Source organism: Musa acuminata, chromosome BXJ1-5 (assembly GCF_036884655.1).
Source record: "Musa acuminata AAA Group cultivar baxijiao chromosome BXJ1-5, Cavendish_Baxijiao_AAA, whole genome shotgun sequence".
In the NCBI taxonomy this organism is placed as follows: domain Eukaryota; kingdom Viridiplantae; phylum Streptophyta; class Magnoliopsida; order Zingiberales; family Musaceae; genus Musa; species Musa acuminata.
In genome coordinates this window covers 35,585,075-35,609,130 of record NC_088331.1, presented here as the reverse complement: position 1 = coordinate 35,609,130, position 24,056 = coordinate 35,585,075, and the positions used below count along the sequence as shown (strand labels likewise).

The window sequence follows — 24,056 nt, the reverse complement described above, 5'->3', positions numbered from 1 at the left end:
TATCTTTTTCGGGTAAGTGATGAGTTTTCCTTTCTGTTGTTCTGATGATGAACTTGGTTTCGGGATTGGGATTTGATGGTTTAATCCGGTAATCTTATGACGCAGAAAGGAAGAGAGGAGGAAGTTAGCGTTTCGATCTGCCCGACATAGATGGCCATGCGGTGGAGCTTGGTCATTTACTTCATGAGCGTGGTATGGGCGGCACTCAATGGTTGGGTCTCTGCGTGTTTGATGGTCGCCGACGAGATCGCCCGGGGTCTCAGGGCCGGCGACATCGGCCCGCTACCTATAGGTTGACCAACGTCGCCGAGGTCTCTCTCTGATCCCTGCTTTTATCTTTTGTTGATTTGTGTTCTTTGGTGAAATTGTTGATTCTTATTTTTTGGAATTCTGACTCTGATGCGGTTCACTCTGCTATAATAGAAATCATTGTTGTCTTAGTATTCAGGGCTAGATTCTCCCCGAACTTATATTACTTGGAATGGTTGAAATCAAAATTCTGTCAGTCATTCTGCGAGTTTGCGGCAAATTATAATTTTCTTAAGCTTTAAAAGTTTTTCATATTCCCTCAAGTAATAACTTTAGCCTTCAATATTCCCTTAGAAAGGGTGAAGAAGTTACTTTTGCCTTTAACAAAACCTCCTTCTACTGTTTGTAATACATAATGTTGCTTAGAATAATTTCAAGGGGTCTCTTGGACAATAAAACAATTGATGAATGATACCTTTTTGAGGATTGCAACACTGGCTTTTTTTAACTGTGATCAAGTTGTTGCCATAGCCACTGAAAGAAGAAACAAATTAGTACTCGACATACTAGAATGATCCCATTTTTGTCAACTGCAGGTGAGTGTCTCACCACTATTTTTGCAGGAATGTTGGAATCTTGATAGCTTGGCAGGGAAGAAAGTTATTTGGCTTTGGACATATTACATGGAAAAGATGTTTTTTGTGGATGAACCCATTGTTGGTTTTTTACTCTAACTTGATCATAGGTTGTGTGGGCAAAATAAATTGATGGTGGTTTGCAGAATTTATGTGAAATGAGTGAATGAGTATGTTTGATTTGGATTTTCATTTTTCAAATTTCCAGTGGAGTTGCAGAAATATCTTAACTGAAAGGGTGATATCAGGCATCTCTCTGTTAGTTCTTCACTTATTCTGCTGTTGGTTCTTAACTTATTCTGCTGGAATCTTGATGGAGATGACAAATCTCTGTTTCGGCTACCACCTAAGATGGGAAGGACAATTATAGTATAATATGACAGCAAATGAAATTGAAATTCATCATTGGATCAGATTTGCTTTATATCCATATGGGGTTTTGGTTGGAAATCATCTGATTTTGTTTGCATTGCAATGATAACAACTTTATTTCGTGGGCTTAACCGTTGTGTTCAATATAAATGATATGAGAAGTATTCATATTGACTAAGTGTAGAAAAGTAATCTGGTAGTAATGAAGTGTGCTATGTATAACTTTCTATTTTGAGTTGAACATGAAGAAATTATGATACTTGAAGTATCAAAATCATAATAGTTGTCTATAACAATTAGCTTCCTATAAATTGTTCTTATTATTCTATATAAAAATGAAGAATATAAAACATTTGAGATGGATCATCCATCCATAATTGGTAACAAGACTTATGGTTCTAGATACCACCTAGACCGTTCTATACTAGGTGATATTTATCAGTCCAATAACTAACCGAAACATGGACCAGCTTTTTTCGAGCGATTTGGTCCAGTTCGGCCTTTTAATAATCTTTTAAGGGTGAAAGGCTTCTCTCCCTTCTCTAGCATATTATTAAGTCAGATTTTAGTTGTTCAATGTGGATGTTGATTTGAAGTCTGCTTTGAAGCCGGTCGATGTCCTTTTCTGCATTTGTCTCAAGATGGAGTGGTGTTTGGTGAAAAAATAGACTGAGCCGAGACCCTACAAAACTGCATTGAGGGCATGCCCAACAAGGCCCCTTTGATGCTTAAGTTCTCTTTTAGAGGATTTAGTTAAATGTTGAATATATAGAAACACAATAGTATTAGAGTGAATAAGATATCTGATGGCATACTTGAGAGCCCTTTTATAGTGTGGTATGCGACCATTGAGTTGAAAGTCATGGTTAGTGCTAGGGACGGTTATGCATATTGTTCTACCATACGTGCGATCGTGCAGAACCAAACTCGAAAAGACTAAGAAAGGTTGGTTGAGTTAGCTTCTCGTAAGTATTACGTAGCCGATTACACGGGGCTAAATTGACCTCCTTGTTGGCACAACGTTGGCTACCGCATAGGCTTTGGGCCTACATGCCATGTCAGTCGAATGAGGTTGAGGTGTGAATATGACGTGTCAAAGAATTGAAGTGTTGACTTGGTGTGTGTCGGAAGAGAGTAAGCGTAGGCAGCATTTACGCCCTTCTTAAGTTTTAATTTTTTTTTGGTTATATATTTCCAGAGATTCTTTAACATGTTGTCCTACAATGTTTACACCGTAGCCATCACAGTTTATTTCATCGGCCGATCCAAGTATGTCCTTCCTTTTCAATATTGTCTAAGACTGATTTAATAGTTGATGATTTTTCTGCCTTGTAGCCAAAAACATGGTCAAATTCAACTAGAATATATTAATCAATGTGAACTGATTTTGGTCAATATTAGGTATTAAAAAAACAGAGAAAAAAGAAGGTAAGGAGTGGAAGGAGAAGAGAGAAGAAACAAAAGAATCAAAAGAAAAAACTCTTATGACTATATGAATTAGAAGAGACACTACTACTGCCGTGTTTTGCATTTATTGTGGCCATCATATTTGTCATATTTTACTATATATTCATTGTTTGCTATTAGTTAAAATAAAGATGAAAAGATATCTGGAAAATAAAGGGGAGACCTGACAGAGAAGGGATATGTAATGATTCATAATGAATATCATATTCCACATGCACTTGCTTTGAATGAAACTCTTTTTTGTTTATTTTTGCATTGCCTAATATTTCTATCTCATAGTAATTAGAGAAGGATCAGAGGCATAATGAGAATGAATCTTTTATTACTTTATTGATATCTATTATACATTTTTAATCTTTTACACTTCAATTTCATTTTCTTAGATAGATATGTAGGTAAAAGAATATTTAAATATTTTACACTTTATCCTTTTTTATATTTAAAAATTTGAAAGTTCTTCCTGAGGCAGATTCTGATCTTTGTGATCCAATCCTACCAATCTTGGTTATATTGTCTCTAGCTGATTCCGATGTCAATGCTATATCGATCTTGGTCATATCTAGCAAATATGCTGTGACACTATATGCCCATGTGATATTTGATTTTATATGCATGGTTAGAAACCTTGGTTTTCTGATGTTAATGTTTGCAAGCCTTAAAAAGTTACGAGTTTCTATCATCTTTTGAGTTTTTATCATCTTAACATTGCTTTGACATCCCGTTAAGCAGGTAACCACCAAATTTGTTTACTTAAACTTGAGCTACTAATTTAATCTATGCACATTATATAAACAATATTTTTGATCATTTGAGACTTAGACTACATGATGGGATAAGGTTATAAGCTGCATCTTCCTTTGTTTAAATGATTAGGCGATATCTTGCTCTGATCTATATGACTAGGTGCTGTTATTATTAGTGACTTCCGAAGACTCTTCCAAAGGCTCAGGCATTTAGTTATAATTAAAGAATTTATCATCATAACAATCTTGATTTTTGGGATTTATCAACTTTATGAATTGATCGATAGCTCTATGGTAAAAAGTGGAAGGGTCTTTGAAAGTCACTAATAATAGCAACATCTAGCCGTAGAGCATAGAAAGAAAGATGCAACTTATAAACTAGAGGAAGATGTAGCTTATAACTCTGAAAGTTTCAAATGATTAAAAATGTTGGCTACTATAAGCGGTATAAGTGCATAGGTTTGTAACTTGGTGGCTCATGCATAAATTTGCAACTTGGTGGCTCAAGTTGAAGTATACCAAGTTTGGTGGTAGCTTGATTAGTAGGATGGATAACAAAGTAGAGTGCAATGATTTAAAAAGCGTTAGGCGTCAAAAGGCGCCATGGTCCAAAAACGCCCGAGGCGCTAGGCACTCGCCCGAGTGAAGTGAGGTGTTAAAAATTAATAATATTAAAATTAATAGTATTAAAATCAAAATAATAGTGTTATACTGTATACAGTTAACAGTATACTGTATACTATTAATAGTATACAGTATAACAGTATACAGTATATTGTATACTGTTAACAGTATGCTTTCGATTTCGAAAGAGGAGAAGCGAAAGAGAATAGAAGAGTGTAAGGGAAGACCGAGGGTGTTGAGAAAAGCGGGAGCGGCAACGGCAACGGCAAGCGACGACAGTGGCAGCGACAGCGGTAGCAGTGAGCAGCAGGAGCGGGAGCGGCGAGCGGCGACAGAGGCAGTGACAGCAGCGAGCAGCGGCAGCGGCAGCGAGAGCGGGAGCAACGAGCGACGACAGTGGCAGCGGTAAAAGCGACCAGCAGCGAGCAGCGTGAACGACGAGCAGGGTTAGGGTTGGAGAAGTCGTGCTGATATCAGTGCATTAGTTGGTTCGATTGAACCAACTAAAGCACCGGAGACCGAACCAGACCTAAATTGCTGGTTTGGTCACTTGGTTTAACCTAGGCGCTCGCCCGAAGCGCCTAGCGCCTAGGCTCGGGCGAGCGCCTAGGCGGCGCCTCTTTGAAGCGCGTCGCCTGGAAATGAAGCGAGGCGCTCGGGCCTCGCCTCGCCTCACCCGAGCGCCTAGGCGAGCGCCCGAGCACCTTTTTAAATCACTGGTAGAGTGACAGCAAAAAAAAAGAACATTTAAAAGTATGTAGATTTAGAAAACCATTTAAAAGCTAAGGTTTTTAAAACTGTGGATTGGTTTGGTCCATTTAAAAATGTCTTTTTAAACTGCCTAAAATCGAGGATTTGCAACTTGCAACTCCTCACCTATGTATTCTATCCACTCTCGTTGTTCGTGTGCCCATCTCTTGTCGACTGCTTCCGTACATCTTCTCTTCCTCCACCCACCGACTCCTTTCCTCTTCTTCCTTCCTTCTTCCTTCCCTCTCTCCCTCTCAACATTACCATGGTATGTTTCGATGTACCATTACTTCTTGTAAACATAGTCATGTATCCTTGGGACATCATGCTCATTATTGTTATATATAGTCATGTATCAGTTTAACTGTATGTTACCTTTTCAATCTGTAGATCAAAACTTCAATAGTTACATTTTTATATGGGATATGGAAGTCAGCCATGCCTTGTATCATAATTTAAGCCATGTAGGGAAAAGACACAATGAGGATAAAAGTGTGAGGACTCTTTATATTCTTTGCCTAGAGTGATGAATGAATACAACCTTTGTATATTACAAGGATAGAAGTTGCTAGGATGGCAGGTGTAAGGTTGATGGCCTTTCCAATGGAGGACCCCCAATTTTGGTCTTTATATCATACAGAGACTTGTACAATCATGGTCATTGAAACAAAATCAAGTTCTTGTACAATCACACAGAGAGACTTGTACAGTCCTGATCATTGAAGCAAAATCAAGTTCTTGGATTTCACTGATGTGCAAATTTAGAATGTATCGATTCTCAAAGTTTTTTATTTACTATTCTTTCTATGGTGCCTTCAATAGAAATATTATCCTTTCAATCTGATAAAAAATATATTTGGTTTTCGAACCTACAAGTCATTTATCCTTTGTCATGTTTAGTAAAAATTATGATGCTTTTTCAAGGAATTATCTGCAAGTCTACATGTTTGACACTTTGTTTCTGATAGGTGATTCCATCTTTTGATCTAGTCATTGCTGCACATAAATTAATGGTCTAAAATACCTACAGTATGGTATGGTGTGTACCAACCAATATTTACAAGTCCAATTGAGAGCAAACATTGAATCATATGGTCTAGTATCGAACAGTATTTTATTTTATTATTTGTTTTGAGTGATATTAGGTGGTATGAATTGGTAAATCATTTGGCATAAACCTGTAGAAAACCAGTCTGGTAAATTATCGATTTCTTACATATAATATTTGTATGTTTCCCTTCCAAATGTTTTTAGTAACAAGCATATGCATATGATGGCAGATCAAAGTTATGAAAGAATCTTTTTTTCTTCTAGAGAAGTTGTTGATTCTGGAAGAACTTGTGTTAGGCATTTCAAGTTTCTATAGCTTTTCTTATTTTCAAGGCTCCATACAAAGATGTCACAATGTTGCAGGAGGCAGTAATCTGGTGCTACAGCCTTTCCTATTCTCTTAATATTTACAAACTTGATTCTCTTTTATCCATGGCAAACTTAGCTATCTCTGTTGTTGTCTTTTTTCTTTGCAGCCACGGAAGAAACGTAATCACTTGCATTTAAGACACAGAGTCTGACCTAGAGAAGAAAAGGAATCAAAACCAACAGGCTATGCGTATGCGTTCCTCATTTCTTTGGTGAGTTGAGTATTGGTAAGTTTGTGTCAAGCAATCGAAAGAGAAGGGTGCTGTAATTTGAGTTTTACGTCAGAGCTATAAGAAACACCGACAAACTTTGCTGTGAGCTCATCACCTCCGACGGTGGCAAGCCGACGTATTGACCCATCCGACATATCTGATATGACGGCAGAGGTTTGCCGTCGTCGTCGGACAACTTCAGCTTGTGTTGGTGGTTGATGAATAGTTTTGGCTCTCTGACATCCTAGTAAGACAAAAACAACCCCCCTCCCCTCGTTGTTAAGAAGAGTAGGATGAGGTTACTGTTAAGATTGTGAAGCATTGGGTACTAGAGACTTGTGAACTCGAGTGAGGGATCAGACCTACTTACTACAACACCCCAAAAGTCTCTCCTTGCCAAATTGTCAGCTTTAATTTTATTTAGCTTCCCTCTTTTACGATATGCTCAAAAAAATTAATCAACGAATCTTCTGACTCCTTCGCCGCAACTCACTCGTCGTGTCTTTCCTTTCCAAAATTGATTAGGAGTTGGCCGATTTCCAAGTATGATTGAGCCGATCCTTTTTGTGTTTTGCGAGTTGATGGAGGAGTCCGGGACTGGGCTCTATCGGACAAAGGTTGGGTTCCCGCAAACCAAAATTAGTGCCTCGTTGATGGTAACACTTGTAATTGAAAGCCCAAACGGTCTCTGGGAGATCGTCGTAGGGCTCATAGGAAGTATTATTATGAGTCGAGCCGGGCCATATCGTAAAACTTGCTCGAATACATTTTGCTCCCAAAATGGTGGAACAGAAGCACTGTTTCACCCATCATACTGGAATGTCGAGAAAATCATACCGTTGTTAATCTTCTCTATCAAAAAATAAAACATAATTATCGAACCAACATTTTATTTTGAAAAATAGTTTCTCGATCACTTACATCTTCTTACGACAAAAGATCGAACCAGCTAGTTAAAAATAAAATAGTAAAATGATTGGTGGTAGTACATCATTCTGATTTCTTCTTCTGTTCATAAATTATCCTAAAAAATAAGTATATAAAAAATAATTAAATAATCATACTGAGCAAGGCTTGCAGAGAATATCTCAAAATCATAAAGATAACTTTCTTGGTGAAGGATAATGCTTGTGGATCATTTTCAATCATTTCTTAACGAGAATTCCGAACGCAATTAATTCTCATATGAATCATTTTTTCATATAAATTATTATTATTATTATTATTATTATTATTATTATTATTATATATATATATGTATATATATATATATGAATATATATGTATGTATATATATGTATATATATGTATGTATATATATGTATATATATGTATGTATATATATGTATATATATGTATGTATATATATATATATATATATATATAATTATTATTCATCAATCTTATGCAACATAGCTCAAAGCCTCAACCACACGTAACCATCATCATATAACATCCATACATGATAAGGTGTAAAGGTCAGAATTTGGACATTTTCTAGTAGTTGTTAGACAATTTTACTCCACATGTCAGAAGAGATTTTATATTGTACTCCTAACATAGGATAGGATGCCGCGATGTCTCTCACCATCCAAGTTGATACACATTCCTCGTAGTTGGGCTTTTCTGCGGGATTTTAGCCTTAAGTCATTGCATTAGGTTACCACTTCGCTACTTATTACTGGATTTGGCCGTCTAGATCCATATGTGCATGTGCCCACGTTAGATGTGACATGTGCTGAGTCTCAACCTTCAACGTGTCTTAACTCAAACTTAGGTCAAGTTCGTACATCTTACCCAAGTCCTCTGTCTTTTATTTTTATTTTTTTTTATAGATTATGGTGGTTAACAAATATAGTTTACCCAATCAAAATTCAGTAAATGGCAATTTGTTGTCGAATAATTAAAAAATCTAAAAACACAACGTAACGAGATACATGAGATCGTATTTCTAATTTTGGACGGACATTACAGTTGTTGCTTCCACCACGTGATTCGCACACATTTTACATTTTCCTCGCAAGTCATCATGAGACATGGTTTTGTCAGGTTTGCTGCTGCTTCTTACGTACTAATGACAACTAAAAAGGCACTATCATATATTACAACCAGTTAACAGAACTCACATTATGCTAAAGCTAAGATTTCCTGCAGGACTAATTATACCAAAAACAAAGGGAGAGTTTGTACAAATTATTTTCTGGTTTCTCTTCCATAATTATTGACTGAGAGGGACACACTCGAGTTCGATCTCCAGCTCACCACGTTCGACATTTTGAAGTTTGAGGGTAATCTCCTGCTTTACTTTGCCATCAACAAGGGATATTACGCTATCTTTGACCAATGTGTTGTCATCAGTGGCCAACCATTTCCCAAGCTGCATGGACTCGGAGATGCTGGAATTTTCGTATGCTTTCGCGGCTGCCACGAGCGGCTGGATATCTATTTCAGCCTCCCCCATGCGATCATCAGTCGAGAAAGTGTCCTTGTCGTACACTTGCTGTCATGATACACATGCAAAGTTATACTCAGACATTGCTCCTTTGTTTTAGTCCACTTGATAAATACATCATACACATTGACTACATTGACATTTTGCATGTAGAACTCGATCTAATTACGTAAAAGACACAGGCTTTCTTCTTGGAGTGGGGATTACATCAGTTATATTCTATCAAATTATTACTGCTCATGCATCTTAGTCATTAGCGAGAAACTTACTCGATGTCAGCTAATTTAATACTGGTTTTTCTCTAACTAAACTAGTTTACAAGTTCCCATCGAGACAAATGAAATGCAGGTTCCCAAGTTTGATTACAACATAATACTCGTACTAATATTAAACAGATTCGTGTAAAGCCTGATAGGTTACAGTGATAAAAACTAGTGAACAGAAAGCAAATTCAAGCATTAATCTTTATTAAGGTACTATGCAAAATGGTTTCCTATTTCTGGTAGTAAAAGAAAAAATAAATCATGTTGGAGCATCCACAGCTCAAACCAAAGACTTGATATATAATCTGATACTATGCAAAATGGTTTCCAATTTCTGGTAGTAAAAGAAAAAATAAATCATGTTGGAGCATCCACAGCTCAAACCAAAGACTTGATATATAATCTGATACTATGCAAAATGGTTTCCAATTTCTGGTAGTAAAAGAAAAAATAAATCATGTTGGAGCATCCACAGCTCAAACCAAAGACTTGATATATAATCTGATACTGAAGCTTATTTTAGAATACCAAAATAAATTTTACAATCACACTACTACTAACTCAAAATTTTCTTTAGCATGGTAATTGACACCATCTAGTCCTATATACCAATCCAAATATCCTCTTATATCCAATGTGAAACTTAACTGGCGCATCATAATCTCCCCTACTTGAAACTTAATATCCTCATCAACATAATCCAGAATCAAGCCATAGAATGATATACATGAGACTCAACCTAGTGGTGACTCGACGATAGGATGTACTTCCAACCCCATTTATGAGTAGTCCTTTCCTAGTTCAATCTTTTACCATGGTCAATACTAGATCCACTCTAATCTCATTTATAAAGACTTTGTCTGATAGAATAACTAGTCCATTAATTTGATAGACCTAAACTACTAGCCAAAAATAATTAAGTTCAAATTAATTATGATAAGTCAACTTTAACATAATATACCAACCTAAGTTTCTTCCCACTTTCAACATAGGAGTAAACTAGGGCAATAGTGTATTATATTGAAATCCTTAATGTTCAAGGAAATCCTTATAAAGCCACCATGCTGGAGGACTCAAGGGCATCAATAACCATAAATTTAAATCTCAGGTTGTTATTCGTTTGACAACTGGTCGATTGGGATAGTCGAGGTATGTAGGATGGTAAACCAACTCCAATATCAATCGACCAGTTGGTTTACCAGCTGGTACATATTTGTCTGATCAGTATTTAAGGCATTGTCATTATCTATTGCCAGATTATATTCAATTGACTATAACTGCTGAAGAATAGTACAACCACTTTGAAAAATTAGTTCCATTTTAATCATTGTTGATTATGTTACAGGTTAGATAGTGTCCACAAGTTTTTGAATTTTCATTCAGAAAAAAAAAATTAGATTGACATTAAACTACAGGAGGTTAGAAAAGTCAAGAAAACACGTATTACAAAATCTCAATCATTTTCTAGTTATGGAACATTTATATATTTTTTTTTGGCCTTGAAAGGCTGAAAGATTAAAATCAGTAATTTGGACAATTTTCTCGATGTAAATAGTATTATTTAGAACCATGTTATGAAAAAATACAGGCATAAACATTTCGAGATCTTACAGAAGCTAATCATTTAACAAAGTTTTTTAAGTGACAGCAAAATATAAAGTAAACCAGTTGTACATGGTAACGAACTTGACATGATTGTCAACATTATGTCAAGCTTAATGTAGAAAAACATCAATTGCTGCAAATATGCATAACTGGTGATGCTTCACTCAAACATTTACATAATTTAGTTTACATATTCTAATTGGAGTTCAACATATTGTCAAAGTTTTTTGGCTGTAGAAAAACTCGGTGCTAAGAGTAGTCAATCCGATCATTGATTCTACTTCATTTTTCCTCAAGAAAAATAAAGTCCCCAAAATTTCAAAGAGATATTTTGCATTAACGAAGTTAGCTTCTTAAATTTCCTGGATCAAACTCTGTAGTGCTCCTTAAAATATGCAAAATACCTGTGTTTAATTTTAATAAGTTGTCTGCAATGGCTGGATACATCACCCGGGATTAGTTCCCTCATTTTGGCTAAAGAAGGAAGATAATATTTAGGAACAAAAACATATGTACATTTAGTAATGAAAAGTGTTCTTGGAATGGCAATATGCAGCAAATAAAGTACTTAATAATTGGTATTCGGTTTTGAATCATGATTTACTGCAGCTGATTGAAACCAGATTTCTGGGGCCTTTCTCTCTTTCTTAAGGTAGATCGCAAGTTTTGTTTCAATAAAAGTATTTTGTGAAGGTAATTCATTATTCTTGTGTTGTTATACTCGATAGAAAGTTGCAGCTTTTGCATCTCTTAATACAAGAAGTAATTATGATACAAGCACACTGAGATCTTCAAAATGACAAATAAGTCTAGATTTACATGACAAAATAGCAAATTTCAAGAGAACAAATATAATAAACATAGTTAAGTTTCTCAATACTGCAAGAAAAATATAAGCTATAAAAGTATCAAGGTGAAAACTAAACTAATAACGAGTTTCTATACAATTTTGCAACCAAAAAAGAGAAATTTATTTTAGAAAGAATTCTATATGCTTCAGATATAAAAAATGTGATTCTGTTTGTTAATAAAATATACTTCCCTGGCTACCAAGTATTACTTACCAGCCTCAAAGGTGGGATAGGATCTGGTATTGACAGCATCAGCTTTTCATTCCATACAGGGTTCAAACTGCTCTTTATCACGCGTGTTTTCATTGACTGTAACAACAAACTGAAAGCTCAGATGCTCAATGCATGAGGGACAATCCAGCACTGCAAATATTGATATCAATAAAAACAATTTTCTTGCCTGGTGTCCCAAGTTCAGGATAACATATGGATCGCTAGTCATCATATCCCGAACAGCTAAGTTGGTGCCCTTAACAATGTTAACCTTAATTAATCCAACAAATTCGACCATGCCCATCTACAAAATATTTATTCAGTTACACAAAAGAAATTTTGAAGTGACAATTAATACTGAATAATTTGAACAGGTACATAAGTATGGAATGTTTATAATTAAGATCATGTAACTCATACCATTTTCTTGACAGCCTTATGTTCAGTTTCCTTTTTTCTCCAGCTATTGCGAAATGCATGACCTAGACCATGACGAATTCCAGTATGTTGCTTCTCAAGAAGTTTGTTGTTTGTAACATTGTTCTGAAAAGATGTGTTGGCATCAGGAGACATTGCATATCCAATTTGTACATTAGAGCTTGAAAACTGTTGCAGTTCATACTTTCTCCTGAGTAATTAAGAAATATGATATGGATTTAGAACAATGTCAGATGTCATGCATAATTTGACAATTCCAGGAAGCAGACCTGATAAATTCAGAGCGTTCGTCAATTGAAGAATCAGGTTTTGGCTTTATAATATTGTCAGGCAAGAAGGCTTCATATCTAGCATTTACAGCAGCATTACCACCCCCGTCAATTAAGGAATCAACCTGTTCGTCTGTCCAATCATCCAACTTCACTGATATAACCTGGAGGATAATAATGAAAGATGTGAAAACACACTACAGTGTGATGAAAGACAGATATCAAGTTACTATCCATGTTAACAAATTTCCCATTTGTGGTTACTGGTGAATCTTGTTTGCATTTAATTGGCACAGTTCATCGTATCATCTCACTGCTTTATATGGATTCTGTTTTTCCATTTTCACATCTTGTTCTCTTCACAAGCTATGCCCAAAGGTTTTTCAATCTCAAATCTAATATTAGTTAGTTGATCCATAAAGAATAAAATCCAAGAGGTGTAATTATAAATCTGGGAGAAACACTTATTGGCAACTCATAATGACAGACTTCCATTTAGATCAGTTCAAATAACCTCATTTAACAGAAAGAAAACTATTCTGAAATGATTGTTTTTATCAGTATATTGTACATGTGGTAACGTAGTGTCACGGACAAACTTCTAAACAAGATATTTGATGTAATGCTTATGTATGTCCGTGTCTTTTGGCATGTTCATGCCTTGTACAGCATGTAGAGGGGCGGCCGAAGGCTTAATAGTCTCATTTTAGTTGGGTTGGTGGCCTCTTTAGGCTTGTAAATAAAGGTTGTGTCATGTGGACACGTGTGAGAGATTTTCGGTCTGTAATGGACCATTTTACCCTTTGTTTTGCAACTGTTCAGAGCTTGTAAAGTCTGTTTGTAATTTGCATTGTCTATGAAGTGTTTTTCGGAGATGTTTGCTTGTGGATCCCGATTGAGGCGTTCTCTCTAACCCGTTCTCTCTTTTGTTGGTCCTAAGGGACAATAGGAGGCTTCGGGGAGGCTGACCTTTGCGGACGGACACGCAAGGGTGCCGCACGACTTAGGCAAAACCAGCTAAGTCCGTGACAGATGGTATCAGAGCGGGACAAGCACTCATAGAAATACTTAGCATGCAAATGTGGGGGACCTAGCGGGGCTGCATTGAGGGCAGTCAGCACACGCGCGACCGTTTGGGGGAAAACGGGCATGGAGATGTAGGGAAAAGGAGTCGCTCGGAGGAGCGGGCATCTGACATTGGCATTCAGAGGAATGGCCAACCCTTCGCGCAAGAGGCATCACGAGAACAGGCAAGCTTGGAAGGATGCGGAGCGCACAAAGGTTGGGATGGCTGAGTTTGAGCTACGGCTCAACATTGACAACTATACTTGATGGTGCTCAAGGCAAGCGAGGCGCTTGGTAAAGGATGAGACCATGTAAGGTGGAATGAGTTACTCAACGACCAAAAGAGTTATGCAAAGCTCATAGAGGTGAGGGGAATTGCTAACTCGAAGAATTTGGTACTCATGCATGGGCTTGTATGCGGACGATGGAATGTTCGCGGCCATCCCAAGGCGACCGAAACTCGGCGCCATGGAGCATTGAAACTTTCTCTTCGGCATGTGAAGGATACGTCCGTAGGAGGCTGAAGTGTGCAACGAGTTCAGCATGTTGCTAGGCCTTGAGTGGTGCAGCAGGGGTTGTATTGACGTGGAGTCGCAATCTAGCAAGTGCATTTGTAGGAGGCAAAACAATGCACAGTTTGTTCAGCAGATCGGAGTAGTCCAAGGGGATGGTGGTCTCCGAAACGAAGAGAGATGTTGCTCCAATGGGACAGTTATCCAGGAGGGATAAGTCCCGGCTCTCTAGAGGGAGAATCATGTAAGACGGACCTCACATGTTGAGGAGGAGTACCTCAACAAACAACAACTCCACGAAGCTCGATGGACTGAGCAAGCGGCGAGGAGTCGTCGCATGATCTCGCTTGAGAGAATGCATTGGTGGATGCATTGCGAGATCAAGTGGGGGAGCGACCCAAAGCAACTTAAATGAAGGCACACTTGGAGTCGATGTGGAGATCGGACTCAAGGGAAGGCTGACCCGTGGAATGGTGGGCGCGAGGGCCACCATCGACTCAATGCAAAAACGAGGAGCGAAGTAACTTGGGTGTAACTTGGCGAAGTACCCAAGCCGCATGAAGGGAGCCAGCATAGAAGTTGGAACATGGAGCAGAGGCGCAGTGCTTTCCTTAGACAGAGGTCAAGGACATGAACTCTTCCAGAGGCAAGAGTAAGATCATGTTGTTCCATGGGTCCTTCATTCTGATGGAGCGGACTCATCTTGCATGGTGCCAAAGACGAAAGGAGCTTCTGGGCACATGCACCTTATCTCGGAGAAGCATTTGATGGAGGAACTAAGGCGACTCAATTTGCGGAGGCGAAATTGGGTTCAGAAGGCCTTAACACGGGGCAAGAGGACTCAGAGGTGAGTACTCTTGAAGAATATGCCACAATGTTGCCATTCAAGTTGCTATGAAGGAAGCGGTGCGCAGCGGAGATTGTGCTGGTAGGGGCAGAGGCCCAGGATCCAGACAATGGTGCACAAATTACAGTGAAGTCGGTGGACTTCGGGAGCTACTAGGCGACGGACTGTCCTAGAGCGGTGCTTCATCTAGGTGTGACCCAAGAGTGGGTGGATGAAGGTCGATTGCCAAAGGAGCGAACAAAATCGAAGGTAGAAGAGACCCTGCGATGTATTGGCAGAGGCCACACATGGAGGGTTCACAATTCGAGTTTATTCCATAAGGATCAGAATGCAATGGAGATGTCACCAGGAGGCGACGTGGTGCAGCGGATCGTGGTGGAACAGTTCGTGGCAATGCGATACACACGACATCGTCCCGTGAGGGATTAGATCATATGGAGGTATGATCGGGAGTTACTGGAAGCTCCACTTCGGTGAACAACACGACGACAAGAAGGGCTATGGATTCAAGGAGTGAAGGTCATGGTACCGTAGAGGCGGGTCTTCCGTGCGTGCATCGAATTTTGCATCGGATGAAAACCTTGGTCATCAGCATATGGGGGCTGGGTTCCACCAAGGGAAAAGTTCGAATGCAAGTACCAGTGAGTTCCATGGGAGGGACTTGATCATGCAGAGGTATGATCGAAGCAGCTGGAGAGTTGGACTGCTCTAGAGCTCATATTCGCTTAAGGGAGCCCCGCAAGTCAGAGGACAAGGTCGAGTAAGCGAACGTTGCTACCAAGGAAGCTAAGGAGAACAGAATCGGTGCAAACCCTACCATGTGATGGCAGAAGCCATGCATGGGAGTTGCAATCTGTCTTTCCATCGACCAAACAGACTGCTTGGAGAACATAGAGGTGTTGAAGCAAGGGGTCGAAAGGGGCGAGGAAGCGACGACGAGTCCAGAGGGACTTAGCTACCCAAAGTCAAGCAATCAGTTAGAATGGAGGTGGACTCGGAGGAGTGTCACGGAAGCATATCTATTGAATGTGAAGAAAAGGGATGTAGATGCGAGGCGACGGATAGTAGGGCCATGGGCATGGCAGCGCCATGGTACCGCAGAGGCGGCACTTCCGTGAAAGTCATTGATCCCTTGCTCTCATGGAGAGAGAGTGCTTGGTCGTGAAAGGGGCCGAGGAGGTAGAGAATGCAAAGGCAATCTCCAAGTACCGAGACAAGGCTGAAGGGCAGAGGCCGAGGAACTTCGTAAGACCGGTGTCAATGAGCTTCTCATCAAGATAGCCGAAAGTGAAGGACTTCGGGTCATGCAAGAGTGCATAACCAAGGAACGAAGTAGGCAGTACGCGGTGCTGTACCTTTGCTACTCAATGGAGTAGGCGGCAGGGTTGATGGAGAAGACGGTACAATCCTAGAGGCGACCAAACCTATGAGTGAATTACTCCAAGTTGGGGTGAAAACTTCCTGCATTCCAGAAGATCGATGGCATTGAGAAGGTGAATCACAGTAACTAACTCAACGCAAGGAGTGCAAACACTTCAAGTGCTTCAGAAGTGTGAGCAAAGAGTAGGCGAAGGCCAGTAACCAGCTCGATGCATGGAGTACAACCTCGAGGAGGCGGGCGAAGTCAAGTAACCTTTGCCTTCTCAACTCGTAAGAGAATGGGCGAAACCGAGTACCCCAATTCTCTTATCTATCCAGCAGAGGAGCTCTGCATAAGTTCAAAGACCCTTCAAAGATAATGGAAGATAATAGTAGTCAAATCCTCACCAATGGTGATCAGTGCTACTGAGAGTAGATTGTCCGCTTCATTTCCCAACGAAATGCCAATCGAAAGCGGAAGTAATGCGAACCTACTTGGATGTGACAACTAAGTGAAAGAAGAGTCAATGAGCAAATTTTGTGGAGGAAGGACCCAAAACTTCAGAAGTTTGCGAGACGATGCTCGTTAAAGCTCTAACAAGCATCCACCCAGTTCAAACAGCATGAGAAATTTGAGAGACTGGCGTAGTAAGGATGGTCTTTTCCTTCATCTGGGGGATCCGCAGGAATCAACAAGGATCAACACAACTCAGCCAACCCCACACCAGAGTCAGAGTCATTGGTGAGTTGAAGCAGCATGGCGGATCAAAGGTTCGACTACTCAAAAACAGCAGCGGAGAGAAGCTAGGAGCCAAGAGGCGGATTGTAGCTGGAGCAGAAGATTGAAGACTCAGCAAAGGCGAGGAGTTGCAGTGTCGACAAAGGCTTCAACGAGGACGTCGAAGGAATAAGTGGGGGAGAATGTCACAGACAAACTTCTAAACAAGATGTTTGATGTAATGCTTATGTATGTCCGTGTCTTTTGGCATGTTCATGCCTTGTACAGCATGTAGAGGGGCGGCCAAAGACTTAATAGCCCCATTTTAGTTGGGTTGGTGGCCTCTTTAGGCTTGTAATTAAAGGTTGTGTCATGTGGACACGTGTGAGAGATTTTCGATCTGTAATGGACCATTTTACCCTTTGTTTTGCAATTGTTCAGAGCTTGTAAAGTTTGTTTGTAATTTGCATTGTCTATGAAGTGTTTTTCGGAGATGTTTGCTTGTGGATCCCGATTGAGGCGTTCTCTCTAACCCGTTCTCTCTTTTGTTGGTCCTAAGGGACAATGGGAGGCTTCGGGGAGGCTGACCTTTGCGGACGGACACGCAAGGGTGCCGCACGACTTAGGCAAAACCAGCTAAGTCCGTGACAGTATGGCAGAAATATTCCGCTTAACTTCTTTCTCATGCATGCTCACCTTAAGTAATAATTTTGGCTTAGCTCCGTAGTTTGAACTTATCTGGAACTACTGGTTGCAGTTAATATTGTTTAGGCGTCAAACATCCAAAAGCAACAAAAATGTCATAAATATTTTCATGAGAAATTCTTTATTTATTCAATAACATGCATGCTTGAAATTTGCAGAAAATTACTTGATGAGATGTTAAAGATTTATCACATTTTTGCATTAGTAACCATAGATGAATCAGGCTAGATTCCTATTGGAAGGATTGGTCCTTATCACTCAAAATCAACAAAAAGGATCAAAGTCAGAGACCAAATTAGCTAAATATGATCTACAATATTCAAAACATAGGGAAACCAAAGTTTATGTGATATGAATCAAGGTAGGCAATAACAAATTATACCGCCCAGTACAGGCGGTAAGTATCGGTCCGATGACATACCGGTATGCGGACCGTACGCTACCGGGCGAAACGAAAAATAATAATAAAATTATATATATATATATATATTAGAAAAAGGTGACGTGACGTCGCCGAGGCGCCTATTTCGAATTATATATATATATATATTTATATATTTATATTTATATATTTAAATAAACGAGGCGACGTCGCGTCGCCTTTGCGACATCGCCCTGCGTGGGGAAGGAAAAGGCGACGTCGCCGAGGCGATGCAACGTCGCCTTTTAAATAAAAAAATTATATAAATATATATAATCTTTTATATATATATTAATTTATATATATATATATATATATATATATATATATATATATAAACGAGGTGACGTCGCCGAAGCGATGTCGCCCCGCCCGAGAGAAGAGAGAGGCGACGTCGCCGAGTTATATATATATATAATATATATATAATATATATATACCGCTCGGTATACCGTTTCGTACCGTACCAAGCGAACGTCGAAACGCTAGTACGGTACGATATTGCGAACCTTGATATGAATATAGTTTGCACTTTGTATCTTCATCAAATTAACACAAAAGAAATGGTGCAAAAAGCATTCATTTATTGAACTATGATTTAAACTACTTTCAGGTGATCAAATTAATGCCCTCAATTTAAATATTGTTAAATGAATACATACAGAAAAACAATTTGTTTTACTATCTCTACAGAACAAAGAAATATTTATATTTTTAAAAAAGCTGGCTCTTTCCTTTATTTGATGAATCTGTTAGAATTATTAAAAATTTTGATTTTTAAATCTAATATTAATTAGTTAGTTTATATTCAAAAGAACTGAGCCATGATTAACAGCCTTTATGATTGATTTTGTGATAAAAGAATTGAAGCCCCAACAGTCCTGATGAGATTCTAGCTGTATTTGGTTTAAGTTGTGTCAATAAAATATAAAGATAAACTAATATATGGAAAGACTGATATTCAGAACTAAAGTGGTGCTGCATACAAATACCTTAGAGATATGAACTCCAAGACTTCTGTGTACCCCAGAACATTTGATACATATAAACACTCCAAGATTCAGTGAGCTGATGATAAAAATTTTCTGTTAGATGTATTATTGGAGGAAAGCAGTTGAGTGCTTGAGAATTACAAATAGCATAGCTGAAAGTAACTAGATCTTAACATCATAAAACAGAAAGCTGACGTGTGTAAACACTTCCAAGTTAGATGCTGAATTACATGCAAAGCTACATCTCAAATGAACATACTAGATATTGCCTTCTTAATTCTTACCCACCCTTAGCTTTATATAATGCATTAGAATACCATAATCTACTTGGCATTGAGTCAACAAGTGGCAATAACCACAGACTAATATGGTTGAGACTTACCAGTCTGACCAGATATTCTATACCAACATGCCACAAGTCACCAACTCTCACAAAGCGCATCGGCTGTCATTACTATACGAGTCAGCAACTCTTACTATACGTAACATTTCAGTACTCCTTTTTGAGGGCTTAGGCCATACGAAATTTGGGCTCAGACTGACAAATATGGCACCAGAACTAAATTCACTATTAATTTGTTGGTCACATTGGCATCTGCTGCACATCCAAAGAATCTCTGGACTAGTAGAGACAAGTACCAGGTATGGTGGTAGCAACATGGTGAGCCACAGTGCCTAAAGAAGATTGTACGGGACTACACATCCAGCTCATTTGATCCCCACATAATTTGTAGGGGATCCTAGTGATTAAAGAAGACTGTGTTGCCCTAATTTTAGACTAGTACTCATGCCCAAAGACTTGGATCATATGTCACCAACCACTCCTAAAGAACAACTATTGAATGCTTCTTTTGGCAGCATATTCTACCTGGTATTCGAGCTTGTATAATGACAAATATGTTATAAGAGCAACAACGACTCACGGTGTGTGGGATATGTTTAACTATTGTGCATCATGGTGAATCTCTGGTATGATAGACAAACTGCGCCACTGAGTATAATGGTAATGACTAGTGACATGGTGGATCATGACACTTTTAAACCCCACCTCACCTAAAGGTGATCCTGGTGATATGATGTTATTAGTGTTGGATCATGCATTTTTAAACCCCGCATCACCTAAAGGTGATCCTGGTGATCTGATGTTATGCATATATATGAGCTGATCTATGTGGGGGAAGATTGTGATACTGTGATCCGATTAGTTTCACATCATATTGAATGTGGACTAAGGCTTATGATACATATGAGTAACTCCTTACCACCAAAGAGCAGCTTACGAATGCTCCTCTTGATGGCTTAGCTCAAGTGATATTCAAGCATGATTCATGATAGATTTTAAACTAGAATCTGTCTATTTATAACAAGAACTTATTGTTACACAATTTTGTTATAATAGAAGCAATGAAGAAAGATTTGTATATTATCTAGAATCAAATACTTACACCCATTTTGGGTCTGGGGAGCCACAATCAGCACAATATCTATTACTTGGATGACTCAATAGGTTTTCTAGCCTTCCTAGTGGACTTGAATAACCTGAAAAACAAAAATGCAATCCAAACTTTAACCTTCTTCATGCTTTCATAATCAAGTGATTAACAAAATAAAAAAATTAAAGAATATGCAAAATATTAACATAATAAAATTGAGATTGCTCTTCAATGAGCTATTTAAAATATTGCAGCATTTCACCAGAAGGGAAAATTCATTTAACAAAGGTAAGATGACTGACTGCATGGTGATCAATTAAAAATCGTAGATTGAAAATACAAAGTCAATTTTAGTCCCATGGGGTGCGGGGTGGGGATAATATAACAAGCAATTTTCGTGGACAACCTATGTGATTGTTTGACAGAGATAAATTTCTTCCATACATGCTCTATCGGAATTATGGCTTAAGAGTCTTCTACATAGTTGTTCATATTAGGGTCCATAGAATCAGCCCCCAATAATTTAAACAAATCTCAGCATTATCAGCAGTAAAAGTAGGATCCTATCTACACCTTTGGTGCTTAAGTATTTTCTGATAAACATAGGACCATAACAGTGATTATTCAATCAGTTCTAGTAGTCCAGAAAATATGTACGGATGCCAGTTGGCAATCTAAATAATCATAAAATCAAGTTTGAGATGCATTCTTAGTCCTTCTGGAGCACCCAGTCCATTTGAAGACCTCAGGAAGAGTGGTTTTTTTATTTATCTTCAATCTTGATATTAAATGATCAACAATATAAGTTACAAAATTCAAGTAAATTGGTGCATATGACCTACCAAAATAACTTAACTTGGTGATTAATTCATTACTGAATGGTTTGTCCTTTTCCATTTTGTCATGTCTTGCACATATGTATGCTATAAGGCCCCTAAGTGGTGTTATTAGTTTCCAACAACAGAAAGAACAGGGGAACCTAATTCCTAAATTAGCCTTTAAATTTTATTTTTGAAAGAAGTTTTGGAGTTTACTGTATAACATATAAACACAAATAACCTGGTTTTTCCAATTGTACACAGTGTTGTCTACAGAATAATTAGCTGCGATAGTAAGAAAGAAGTATTTGCTCTCAATAATACTGAAATTAAGTTATGAAAGTTCATGCTGAGATGAACCGGTAAAGGCAAATTATCACAATAGAACATAACTAAATGCCAGATGATGAGCGAGAATCACAAAATTCAGCCATTAAGCAAAATTCCAACATTGTGCAATTATGAGCTATATAATCAGGATCATTGTATCCAAAAAAAAGGGGTAGAAGTGTAAAGTCTTCCGTGTTTACGTTTCTCGTTTCTGCTTCCATCCTTTAGGCTGTATTTGGTTGAAAGTCAAGGAAGGTTAAGTTGGAAGTATTGTTACAACACAATATAATCTTGAAATTAACATGTTAAAGAGGCTTAACATCGATAATGCAGTATAAGAAAATCCACAGTTGGTTAAAATAACCCTCTCTCATCTTCTTTGATACCCAAATAACTCTTCTGTTGACAACCAACAACAACAATTCATAATATCCAAGTATTTCGGGTTAACTACATAGATCACTTACCTCCCAAGATCCTGCATTGACAGGATATTTAAGTTTTTAAGTTGTGCTCTCATAATTCCACCCACAGTATTCACTACCAATCTTTAAGCCTGAACAGAGGATGATTGTATTAGGTCACTGCTAGCCAACGTAAAACTGCCAGATATCATGAGCTTTGTATCTTGCTTTTGACAACCAAACAGTTAACTTAGCCCCAAAGCAAAAGGTAGCCTTAGATTTTGGATTGATGCAGGCTATGCATTCTAGCTGATTACCCCATAATTTCTTCAGTGTTATTCCCTATTTGAAAATTTCTTTGAAAAATGAAACATCATTTAAAATTTATATTCGTAATGTTTTGGGTTACTATGTGTTCACAATAGTCTTAATTTGTCTCTTGAAGGAAATTTCAGGTTCATGGTGAAGTTTCCATGCTGACACAATTAGTTGAATACGTGGTTCTACAAGAAAAGTAGAAGTCCAAGTACTCCAATTTTGAACTTTTGTACTGACAAGATTCCTCATGTGATTCAAATGATGTCCAGAAATTTTCACCTACCCATTCAATAATCCCCTGATTGAGAACCTGTATGTGATGATCCTCGCTAATCTTGTACATGATGAAGTGCATTTATTGTTACTTCAAGAAATAGAAACAAGTTGTACCCAATTTTAATCCACATTTTTCGATCTCAGTAACTGGTAGATTATTCCAAAATGAAAGAGGAGGATCCGACTGTTACATGCAATTTTTAGCAAATCAGATCATTTCTTCGATTGCCTCAAATTTTAAGCACAAACAATCTATGAATAAATTAAATAAACGTATACAGTTATAAACAAACAACAAGAAGCAGAACCCCCTGGTACTGCGATTCTTGCATCAGGAGGCGAAAGAAACATCAAGAACGGAAAGGAATGATCCCAAAAAAAAAAAAAAAATTACAAAGAACGTACCGACAAAAACAAACAAACACGAAGAGGGCCAAGCAGAATGGATTAATTGAGGTAAAAACGAAAAAGAAGGAACCTGAAGAATTGCTGGTATCGTCGTATTCTTGTTTGGTAGACATTTACATGCCAATGCTCCGAAAGAACAACCACGGCAACCTCATTCAACGCGTTCCCATCGGCTGTTCCAACTCTTGTCGTCAGAGCCAGAATACCGTTCCGCCTAAACGCGCATCGAAATAAAGGGATCAACTAATTCCGATCTGACGAAAACGAAAGGGCACCGACGAAGGTGTTTCTTCTTTTTACCTCCGAATCGATCCGACCAACGGAGTCTTGTTCACCTTCCCATCCAAAAGACCTGACCGACCACAATCAGCGAACGCCTATCGAGGAGCGGATGGAAGAAAGCAAATATCACAAATTCCTTGTCCTTCTTTTTCCGTTTTTTATTTTTTTGCCTTTTGTTCCCCTATCTCCATATTTTATTATCATCGACAAACAAATAGTAAAACAAAAAAGTCTAATGGATTGGCCACAAGTCGTTTTCTATTAATAATTGCCAAGAGTCTACGCGTCAAATTAATTATATCAACGGCGTATAATGACGTGGAACCTCAAAACTAATGTTAACGCATCCTTGAAAATGTCGGAAAATAATTGTATGATTCACTAAACTAAGTGCGATGATGATAGTAGGTTAATTTTTTTTTATTAAGTATGATGAGATAGATTCATTTTAAAACAAATATTTTATTATAAAAAATATTTAAAAAATTTAAAATAAATAATAAATCTTTAAACATGATCCTTACTCACGTTCATACAAATGTAGGAATTGGACTCTGACATAATATCATGTATGATATTATTGTGTTAGAGCAAACAAAAACATCC

The 24,056-nt window shown here is 38.1% G+C and overlaps 1 protein-coding gene and 1 long non-coding RNA gene across 2 annotated transcripts; one reads left to right on the top strand and one right to left on the bottom strand.

Annotated features, from left to right (window-relative positions):
* Window positions 1-6,121: 6,121 nt before the first annotated feature.
* LOC135674155 (uncharacterized) lies at window positions 6,122-6,908 on the top strand. Its single transcript, XR_010513534.1, has 2 exons — window positions 6,122-6,267; window positions 6,367-6,908. It is a non-coding gene; the product is annotated as an uncharacterized LOC135674155 (long non-coding RNA).
* A 1,489-nt stretch (window positions 6,909-8,397) lies between these two features.
* Window positions 8,398-23,627, bottom strand: LOC135674154 (probable ADP-ribosylation factor GTPase-activating protein AGD11). The gene is made up of 9 exons (XM_065183694.1): window positions 23,469-23,627; window positions 23,239-23,382; window positions 20,627-20,720; window positions 19,182-19,257; window positions 12,563-12,726; window positions 12,276-12,483; window positions 12,043-12,159; window positions 11,856-11,951; window positions 8,398-8,971 (listed from the first exon to the last, which is right to left on the bottom strand). Exons 2-9 carry the CDS (start codon window positions 23,279-23,281, stop codon window positions 8,690-8,692), a joined length of 1,080 nt encoding a protein of 359 aa, XP_065039766.1. The 5' UTR covers window positions 23,282-23,382; window positions 23,469-23,627; the 3' UTR covers window positions 8,398-8,689.
* Between the last annotated feature and the right edge of the window lie 429 nt (window positions 23,628-24,056).

Bases quoted from the DNA above. Each gene is read 5' to 3' on its own strand.
- LOC135674154 (XM_065183694.1), bottom strand. From the start codon at position 23,281: ATGTCTACCAAACAAGAATACGACGATACCAGCAATTCTTCAG. The intron at 20,721-23,238 runs GTTCCTTCTTTT...TTTGTTTTTCAG, and splicing joins CGATACCAGCAATTCTTCAG to GTTATTCAAGTCCACTAGGA. The intron at 12,484-12,562 runs GTCTGCTTCCTG...TTAATTACTCAG, and splicing joins GAACGCTCTGAATTTATCAG to GAGAAAGTATGAACTGCAAC.